Source organism: Pipistrellus hanaki (assembly GCF_964339955.1).
Source record: "Pipistrellus hanaki genome assembly, chromosome: 16".
Lineage (NCBI taxonomy): Eukaryota > Metazoa > Chordata > Mammalia > Chiroptera > Vespertilionidae > Pipistrellus > Pipistrellus hanaki.
Genome location: NC_140518.1, coordinates 867,123 through 876,125, shown reverse-complemented (window position 1 = coordinate 876,125; position 9,003 = coordinate 867,123). Strand labels below are relative to the sequence as shown.

Sequence of the window (9,003 nt, the reverse complement as noted above, 5' to 3'; positions counted from 1 at the left end):
AGGAAAACACTGTCACTATCATCAGAAATGAAGGACGTCTCAAACCTCAGAGGGAAGGTAGGGGAGGGTGGGGGTAAGGGGGAGAGATCAACCAAAGGACTTGTGTGCATGCACATGGGCCTAGCCAGTGGCCATGGGCAGCAGGGGGGTGGGGGCATGTGTGGGGAGGGGTTTGGGATGGGAATAGGGGGATGAGGACAATTATGTGATACCATAATCAAAATTTTTAAAGAAATGAAGGATGGAACATAAACTAAAAGGACAATTTGACAACTGTCATGAAATGGACTGATGCCTTAAAAAACACAAGTAACTGAAATTCACAATGAAATATATGATCCAAATAGTCCTATATCTACTTAAGAAATTGAATTTCAAAGTTAAAAACTTTGCAATTAAGAAAATTACAGGATCAGATAGTTCTACAAAGCATTTAGGAAAGAAATGATGGCTGTCCCTAACTGGAGAAGTCCTCTGAGTGTGCCCCTTCGTACGGCTATCGCATTAAAGTGTAAGCGTGCACACACTCTCTCCCTCTCCCTCACACACACACACACCACATATGCACACTTACACACACATATACACACTCACATATACACACACATACACTCACATATACACACACACCCACACTAACACATACACACACACACACTCACACATATACACACACATACACATACTCACACACATACTCACACATATACACACACCCACTCATACATACACACACACACCACTTACACACCCACACTCACACACCCACTCATACATACACACACACACCACTTATACACACACACACACACTCACACACACTCACACGCGCTAAGTAAAAGCACTCGGTGAGACAACCGTTTATTCAGGAAGCTCCCGGAGAGGCCGCCCTGCCATCTGCAGGAAGCAGCCTCGGCAGAGGGTGCCCCCGGCCACAGGGCTGCCCCAGCTGCCCATGGCCCTGCAGGAGGAGGGCTCTGAGCTCACAGATCCAAGCCTGGTTCCAACCCACACGAACCCTTCTTTCCGAGGCCCTGCCGCCCACCTCCCCGCGGCCACGGGAGGTCCAGGCCGAGAGCAGCCTCTGGGAGGAGGGAGACCGAGCAGCCGGGGTCTGCCTTCCCGCCTGGTGTCTGCCCCTGGCCCCTCCGACACGCCCCAGGAGACAGCTCGGCAGGTCTGCCTCCGAGCTCAATCACCTGCCCCCTCCTTCCCACCGCACGGGGCCGGGGGCCCCTCTGCCCCTGAGGGCCCGATGGCATCTGCAGATGGACCACGGGACAGAGTGCTCAGGCGGCCAGACCAGGCGGCGGTGAGACGGGAGGCCCAGCGGCCTGGGCCGCCGGCTGCCAGCCTGTCCCGAGCTCAGCCCCTGGGCCCGCAGACACTGGGGGCTCTGCACACCCCCACCCCAGTCCTGCCTGCCACCCCCGCCTCCACGTGGTTCTGGCCAGCTCGTGGCTCCTGCCCGCTCCTGGACGGCTCGTCCACGCCGCGCTCACCTGGCTGGCTGCTCCCCGCACCGAGGCCTCAGGGTGCGGGAGAGGCCGACGCAGACCCGGGCGGAGGGCCGGGGGCCCGTGTGCAGCCACCGCCGGGTCATGAGTTCAAGAAGGCAAAAGCCGACGGCTCTGAGCCAGGAGGCTCTGGGGCCGCCGCCCTGGGTGCCAGCGTCCACGGGGGCTGTGGGGGCTTCTGGGCACCAGGGCCCGCCTCCACCAGGCGGGGGCAGGCCACCAGCTCCATGCCAGCGAACAGGGACGTGTGGCTGCCGCTGGGGCCTGGGCCAGATGCCAGTCCTCCGTTCAGAGCATCCGAGCCCGCCTGGCCCTGCTCTGGGCTGGCCTCCTGGTCTCTGGGAACTGCCAGTCTGGGCTCGGCCTTCCTGGGGCCCCCGAGGGCTGGGACAGGGCGCCCACCCAGGGCGGGAGGGGCTGCAGGGCCCCTGGGGGAGGGCAGGCCTGAACTCAGAGGCTGGAGGAACTCGGGGGCCCCGGCGAGAGGCAGGGCGTCCGTCAGCAGGTCAGCCGGGCCCACGCGCGGGGCGGCGGGGCGGGGCTCGGCCGGCGGCCTCCGGGCGGCGTGCTGTCGGCAGGAGGCTTCCAAATGCCTCAGGATCTGGGCGGGAGGAAGGGGCCTGGTGAGGGCCCAGTGGTCCTGGGGGCCCCGGAGGGCGCACCCCCGCTCCGAGCCTTCCTCAGCGCTGCCCAGGCAGGGCCCGCTGGGCGGAGCGACGCCTGGACCTCCCCTCTGCTGCCTCACGAACAGCCTCCCTGCCATCGCCCCGCCGCCTGGCCCGCGGCACAGGCAGAGGCGTGGCCCGCGGCACAGGCAGAGGCACCGGGAACGGCATGCCCTCAGCCACTGCAGCCGCCCCGATGCTGGGATGGAGGACGACTCGGGGGCTGGACACTGAGGATCTGAACTTCCACGGCCACAGAGGAAGCGGGGTGAAGCGGAGGGGTGCCACAGGCAGGGGAGCTGCGGGCCCGGCTGTGGGGGGTGAGGGGGGGCGGTGAGAGCCCAGGCAGGGAGGGGCTGCCCACTGGGGAGCCGAGCACAGACCGGGAGCTGTGACACGAGTGGAGAAAGTGGAATAGACCCACCCGAGCAATCAAGGAGGGCTTCCTACAGGAGGAGGCACGTGAGCGAACCAGGGGGAGAGGAGGCCCCCACAGGGCGGAGCTGCTGGGCAGGAAGGCGGGTGAGTGGGCAGGGAGGCTGCGAGCTGCTCTGGAGCACGGCTTGTCCAGGGCGGCGAGCGGCAGGGAAGGGGCCTGTCTGGGAAGGACCGGAGAGACGGGGTCCCCGCACCCACTGCCCTGGGCTCGGCGCTGCCCACCTTGGTGGCCTTGCTGGTCACGGGCCCGGGGCTGCGGGCGCTGAGCTCCTGCAGGCTCGGCCCGGCGAGGAGCAGCAGGCGCTCCTGGGAGAGCAGGTCCGTGCAGCCCAGGGCGGCGATGGCGCCCAGGGCTCTCTGCGGGGCGGGAGGGGGTCAGCAGGCTCCACCAGAAACTGAGTCCCCAGGACCTCCTGGCAGCCCCACTGCCCGCTGTGCTCGCCCCCCACCCCTCCCGGGGCAGACCCAGGAAGGGGTCCCGTGCCCGCCCGCCCCCACCCCCTCACCATCTGCGCGTGCTCGCCGGGCCAGCCCAGGCGGCGGGCCAGCAGCTCCAGCACCACCTCGCAGTTGAGCAGCCCACACCTGCGGAGGGGAGGAGGGCAGGTGGGCGGGCGGCGCCGGGCCCTTCCCTGGGGAGCGGGGAGGGGGGACGGAGGAGGGGACGGGGGGCGGGGGGGCCTTGGTCGGGGGCTCACTCTCTGATGAAGCGCTGAACCTCCTCGGGGCTCAGGGAGGGGTGCGGCCCCTGTGTCACCGTCCGGACCAGGCTCAGCTCCTGCTGGCAGTCGCTCAGGGCCATGGCCTCCACCCTGCAGGGCACAGCGGGTGGGCAGGCTGGCCTTCCAGGCCACGCCCCTGGGCAAACCCTGATAGTGAGAGCACGGAGGGGCTGGGCACAGCGGGCGGGCAGAGGGCCGCCTTCCAGGTCACGTCCCTCTGGTCGGGACCCCGAGTGCATGCTCACCTCTCAGCCTGGTCGCTGGGCGCCCCGCTGGCCCCCGAGGGGCTGTCACTGCCCGACCAGGTGCCTGAGCCCGAGGCTTTGCTCTGGCCGTTCCGGCAAGAACCCTGCGAGCCGGGGCTGCTGTCCTGCTCGTCCCAGCCCCCGCCCGCCTGGCCCGGCTGGTGTCTGGCGGCTGGAAGAAAGGTGACCGCGGTGAGACCCGGGCCTCAGACTGGCCTCACACCACCTCCCGGGGACCCCAGACTGGGGCCTAGGGGGCCAGAGAGGGTGCTGCCTCACACAGGCAGGGCGGAAACACGGCATGGGGCTCAGGTCGGGACACCCCCTCCTGTCTCACAGCACATCCTTCTCAGTCAACCTGAGCTGCTGCCCAGCCACCCGACGCCCGGGCCAGAGGCAGAGCCGCCCAGACGGGCACCCACCCCTCAGGACGGAAGGGCTTCTGGCCCAGCCCACGTCTGGCCCTGCACCTGGGAGCTGGGGCCTTGGCCTCAGCCAGCCCCACCCACCCAGGGTCGTCCCACACCGAGCCCACGCTGGGCAGCACGGCCTGCGTGCAGCCACCAGGGGACGCGGGTGGCATTGGTGTCAGGTGGGGGGCTGCCCTCCTCACATCGCCCAGCAGGTGGCAGGAAGGAGCCCACGGACAAGAAGTCAGGCCCGGTACCTCGGGCACCTGGGCGGGCGCCAGGGGGTGGGCTCCCCGGGGCGAAGCGGCCGTGGCTGGCGGAAGGCGTCACAGCGGGCTGGTAGGCGTCCCCCTGCAGCCGGGGCCCCTGGGAGCCGGGGCCCTCGGGCCCAGGGCGCACGGCGCTGGCCACCACCTCCGCGGCCTTCTGGAGGGTGGCGAGGAGGGCTTCCCCCGGGGAGCCTGCACAGAGGACGGGATGGCGCCGGCCCAGGCCCTCCACTCCAGGGCCTGAGCCTCCGAGGCCGAGCTGTGACCCCGGGGGCCTGAGCCTCCGAGGCCGAGCTGTGACCCCGGGCAGCACAGCGGCCGGACTGCCCGCGCCTCTGGTGCCCCCACTGTAGACTGCCCCGCCCGCACCCTCCGCCCACTCCTTGCACCCTGGCCCTCTCCCACTCCTCCCTCCCTCCCACTTCCCTCCCCACTCCCTCCCTCCCACTCCCTCTCCCCCACTCCCACTCCCCACCCGGAGCCCATTCCCACGACCTTCTGCCCACTCCCGGGCCCTCCCCCTCTCCTCCCTCCCACTCCCTCCCTCCCACTCCCTCCCACTCCCCACCCGGAGCCCATTCCCACGACCTTCTGCCCACTCCCGGGCCCTCCCTCCCCTCCCTCCCCACTCCCTCCCTCCTACTCCCTCCCTCCCACTCCCTCCCACTCCCCACCCGGAGCCCATTCCCACGACCTTCTGCCCACTCCCGGGCCTCCCTCCCACTCCCTCCTTCCCACTCCCTCCCTCCCACTCCCTCCCTCTCACTCTCTCCCACTCCCCACCCGGAGCCGGGCAGCACTCACCCGCGGGGCCGGGCTCCTTGCTGTAGCCAAAGCCCTGGAGGGTGCTCTGGGGCCGGGACTGGGAGCCCATGCCTGCGGGGAACCCGAGTCACCCGATACTTGGAGAGGAGGCCCCTGGCCCACCCCGGGGGACCCCGTGACGGGCTGGACAAGGCTGCGTACCTGCGGGAGGCAGGGCCCTGGGAGGCTGGGCGGGGGGAGGAGGGGACAAGGTGTCCGAGAACAAGGTGCTCCCCAAGTCCTAGACAGGAGTGAGGTGCTCAGCGTGGCCACACATCCGACTGTGCCCCTGCCCCCCCCCACCCCCCCGAGGGCCACCCAGCGGGAGCCGCTGGGTCCCCGGGAGCTGGTCCGGGCTCACCTGGGCGGCCGCCCGCACCTTCTGGTACAAGCTGTTCCCGTGGAGAGGGTCCGGGGGCCCCGTGAACCCTGCAGGGCAGGAGGACGGCTGAGCGGGCGCTGCCCCGACCCCAGCCGCCCCGCCCCACCGGGGAGTCCCTGAAACAAGGTCTGCCCTCCAGTCCCCCCGGCTGGCAGCTGAGGGCCCCACAGCACCTGGGAGCCAAGGCAGCTCGGCCCCTGTCTGGTGCTGCCCCCGGGGCGGCCTGTGAGGGGGGTCTGGCCTGGAGGGCAGCCGTGGGGATGTGGGGGCGGTGCACCCCGAGACTGACCTGGGCCAGGAAGCCCCCGGCTGAGGGGGAGCTCTCAGGCCCACGCCCACAGTCCTTGTCAGGGAGACGCACAGCCACCCCAGCTGGGGGTGAGGGGCGGTGAGGGGCTCCACCAGACCCACCTGGCGCCCCATCAGGACAGGCCAGGCCCCGCTGGGGAAGCCTCAGAGGTCCCTCCCCGCTCCCCGCCCCTAAGGCTTATACTGTGCTTCCTCGGCCTCAGCCGGGAACTGCCCTGTGGCCGGGTACCGAGTGTGCCCGCCGGGCACGGGGACAGGCAGCGGACAGCCGGTCCTAGCAGGGCACCGGCCGCTGGAGAGACGAGGACCCCACAGGTGGAGGAAGCAGATCTGGGGGCAGAGGGCCCAGGTGGGAGCAAGGGTTTGGGGGGCCCGAGGGGTGGGGGTCGCGGGGCTGAGGGACTCGCCGGCCGGTACCTGCCGCTTCCTGGATGAAGGCGGAGTTGCGCTTGAGGAGGAGCAGGAAGGAGGAGGAGCCGTGGCCACACAGGTGCAGCATGATCTTCAGCACCTGGGGGACGGTCACGTGGGCGGGGCCAGGCCCGGGGCCCCACCCACCCACCCCTGCCTCCCGCCCCCCCACCCCTCCGCCTCCCCACCCGGTGTGAGCTCAGGTGGACCTGACCCCCGGGGGTCAGCGGCCACGCCGGCCTCACCTTGAGCTTCACGCGGCCGGAGCCGCTCTGCAGGCGGCTCAGCAGGTACTCCAGGAGGCACTGGCTGCTGCCCAGCGACTCGTGGGAGATTTCTGGAGGGCGCTTGGGTTAAGGAAGGATGGAGCTGACCGGGGCCTCCGTCACCGAACCTCTCCGGTGCCCTCCCCGCGGGCACCCAGCCCAGGCGGGGTTTCAGGAGCACCGGGCGCCGGGGGCCTCCCTGGCTCCTGTCCTCGGAGACGCGGCTCCCGGCCCGGCCGCACCTGGCGGCTCCGGGGGCCCGGGGCCTGCGGGACACGGAGGATACTGGCGATCTCCTCGAACAGGTAGCCCGGACACGGCACGTCGTCGTCGGACGTTCCCTTCAGGAGGATCGGGAGCTGAAAGGCAGCGAGAGCGCCGCCGTGAGCGGGTGGCGCAGGGGCGAGCCCACGGGGCCCCCAGAGGGGCCAGCCATCCCGGGGCGCCTGGGGGCGCCGTGGTTGGCGCTGCCCGGCGATGGTCCCGCTGGCGGCGGGCGGCTGGCGGGAGGGCGGAGGGACAGCCCAGGCCGCTCCCTTGCACATCCCCTGGCGGAGCCCAGAGCAGAGGGAAGCCCTTCCCCAGCGGAGGCGGTGGCCCGTCTCCCGGAGCAGGACGGCGGCCGGCCCCCACGCCGGACGCACCACGGCGGGACTCAGGGGACAGACCTCAGGGAGGAGCCGCCGGAGGAGCGCTGCCCCCACCGCGCGTGGCCTTGTCAGCGCTGCCTCCCCAGCGCGGGGTGCGGACCGGAGCCCCGTGCCCCACGCGCCTCGCCGGGAGGCGGCACAAGGCCTCGGGGACGCGAAGGCGCCGCCTGGTGTCACACGTGCCCGGCTGTCACGCGGGCTGAGTGCTCCCGCCGCCGGCAGCAGGGGCGGGGAGGGGAGCCGCGGGGGCGCGGAGCCCGGGGGGAACCGGGGCACGGGGACCCCGGCGGGAGGCGGGAGGCGGGTGGCTGTGGCCCAAGGCGAGGCGGGGGAGGCGGCGCGCAGCGGGGTCGGGCCACCCGCTCTCACCCGGTGCAGAAAGCTGAGCCGGTCTCTCAGCAGCGGTGCGGCGGCCATGATGCAGGTCACCTTCCGGCCCTGCCCCGACCCAGCCCCTCCAATCACCGCGCGGGTCTGGCCCGCTGGCCAATCGCTCGCGTGGGGCGGGACCTGAGGCGGACTTAGGTCAACAAGTTGAGCCTTAACCAACCCGAAGTCTCAAATGAATGACAGATAGCTTCCCAGCCAATTATAGGGCTCCTGGAGACCGCGGTTCCGGAGAGATTGAGGCGAAGGCTGAAACCTGACCTATTAGAAAGCTGGAGAAAGGTGATGGACGGAAGCGTCAACCTATCAAGGGGTGGTTTCCAGGAAGGGGCCGGACCCAAAATGGCGGCCCCCACGGGTACCAGGAAGAGGTGCTCATGTCGGGGAACGGAGCGGTGTGGGGGCGCGTGCGATGCCGCCTCCGCGCCTTCCCCGAGCGCCTGGCGGCCTGTAGGGCTGAGGTGAGGAGCTGTGGGTCGGGGCAGCACCTGCGGGACGGGGCGGGGGGTGGGGCGCTGGCGGGGGGGCGGGGGCTGCGCCGGGACCCACGGGCCCCGAGGCCGCCACGACCCTGTCCCGCGCCGCCCGTCCCCAGGCCGTCGCCTACGGCCGCTGCGTGCAGGCGTCCACGGCCCCGGGCGGCCGCCTGAGGAAGGACCTCTGCGCGCAGGAGTTCGAGGCCCTGCGGCGCTGCTTCGCCGCCGCGGTAGGTGGACGCGCCCTCCCGGCCCCGCCTCGGCGAGTGTCCCGCGGGCCTCCTTTCCCTCCCGCGGCCCGTGCCGGGCACAGGCTGGTGCTGCCGACGCTGCAGGCCGACCTTGCACGCGTGGCCCCACCGCCAGGAGCCCGTGTGCCCGGCAGGTGGGGAACGTGGCGGGTGCGTGGCAGCGCCTTGTGAACCCGTGGTGCCGTCGTCAGGGTGGGGTGCGGGGGGGGGGGGGTGCTCCACCCGGAACCCACACCCCGCGGCCCAGCTCCGCTTCTCCGGGAGGCACTGGCGGGAGGACGGCCTTTTCCTGGCGGCGGTACCGCAGCCGTCTGTTGGGAACCACTCAGACGAAGCACCTCCTCTTCCAGACCAAGGACGCCCTGAAGGGAGGCCCCTAGGCCGGACGAGGGCGCAGAGCCAGCGCCTGGAACACCCAGAGCCCTGGGGCGAAGGCACTGGGCCCGCCCCGCCGGAGCAGCCGTGGACACGGGGTTAGAACGGGCGGGGGAACCAGCCCTGGGGGTGCGCGGCCCGGCCTCGCCCCCAGGAACCCGCCGGGCGCGTGGGATGCGGGAGCTGCCTCCTGAGTCTCATTTTTTAGAGAATTCCCACCAATAAAATGTTTCCCGAACTTCACGACCTCTCTGGACGTTACCTGTGGGTTCACAGGGGGAGCCCAGCCCGCCCACGCAGAGGCTTGGCGAGACGAGCAGGGCTGGGGGCCTCCGCGGAGGGCGGGAAGCTGAGTCCGGGGCGGGGGAGGAGCCCAGCGAGCCTGCAGGCCACCCCACCCCATGGGGTGGGAGCCGGGTCCTGTCC

The 9,003-nt window shown here is 70.3% G+C and overlaps 2 protein-coding genes across 4 annotated transcripts; one reads left to right on the top strand and one right to left on the bottom strand.

The window, feature by feature from the left end:
* Window positions 1-845: 845 nt before the first annotated feature.
* Window positions 846-7,642, bottom strand: TEPSIN (TEPSIN adaptor related protein complex 4 accessory protein). Of its 3 annotated transcripts, none has more exons than XM_084861974.1 (13): window positions 7,458-7,642; window positions 6,725-6,797; window positions 6,418-6,509; window positions 6,179-6,272; window positions 5,432-5,499; window positions 5,233-5,311; window positions 5,071-5,142; window positions 4,201-4,458; window positions 3,588-3,759; window positions 3,319-3,432; window positions 3,127-3,205; window positions 2,843-2,977; window positions 846-2,118 (listed from the first exon to the last, which is right to left on the bottom strand). In XM_084861974.1, exons 1-13 carry the CDS (start codon window positions 7,503-7,505, stop codon window positions 1,600-1,602), a joined length of 1,803 nt encoding a protein of 600 aa, XP_084718100.1. In that variant the 5' UTR covers window positions 7,506-7,642; the 3' UTR covers window positions 846-1,599. The 3 variants fall into 3 exon arrangements, with proteins under 3 accessions (XP_084718100.1, XP_084718102.1, XP_084718101.1); XM_084861976.1 differs by having other exon boundaries at window positions 4,255-4,458; XM_084861975.1 differs by having other exon boundaries at window positions 6,179-6,263.
* A 56-nt stretch (window positions 7,643-7,698) lies between these two features.
* On the top strand, window positions 7,699-8,827 carry NDUFAF8 (NADH:ubiquinone oxidoreductase complex assembly factor 8). The gene is made up of 3 exons (XM_084862119.1): window positions 7,699-7,936; window positions 8,071-8,181; window positions 8,553-8,827. Exons 1-3 carry the CDS (start codon window positions 7,853-7,855, stop codon window positions 8,580-8,582), a joined length of 225 nt encoding a protein of 74 aa, XP_084718245.1. The 5' UTR covers window positions 7,699-7,852; the 3' UTR covers window positions 8,583-8,827.
* Window positions 8,828-9,003: the final 176 nt, after the last annotated feature.

What these genes read in the sequence shown, in the direction of transcription:
- TEPSIN (XM_084861974.1), bottom strand. Translation starts at nt 7,505, where the DNA reads ATGGCCGCCGCACCGCTGCTGAGAGACCGGCTCAGCTTTCTGCACCGG. An exon ending in CAGGGCCCTGCCTCCCGCAG is followed by an intron (nt 5,143 to 5,232) that starts GTACGCAGCCTT and finishes GGTTCCCCGCAG; the next exon opens with GCATGGGCTCCCAGTCCCGG. An exon ending in CAAGGAGCCCGGCCCCGCGG is followed by an intron (nt 4,459 to 5,070) that starts GTGAGTGCTGCC and finishes TCCTCTGTGCAG; the next exon opens with GCTCCCCGGGGGAAGCCCTC.
- NDUFAF8 (XM_084862119.1), top strand. Translation starts at nt 7,853, where the DNA reads ATGTCGGGGAACGGAGCGGTGTGGGGGCGCGTGCGATGCCGCCTCCGC. An exon ending in TGGCGGCCTGTAGGGCTGAG is followed by an intron (nt 7,937 to 8,070) that starts GTGAGGAGCTGT and finishes GCCCGTCCCCAG; the next exon opens with GCCGTCGCCTACGGCCGCTG. An exon ending in GGCGCTGCTTCGCCGCCGCG is followed by an intron (nt 8,182 to 8,552) that starts GTAGGTGGACGC and finishes CTCCTCTTCCAG; the next exon opens with ACCAAGGACGCCCTGAAGGG.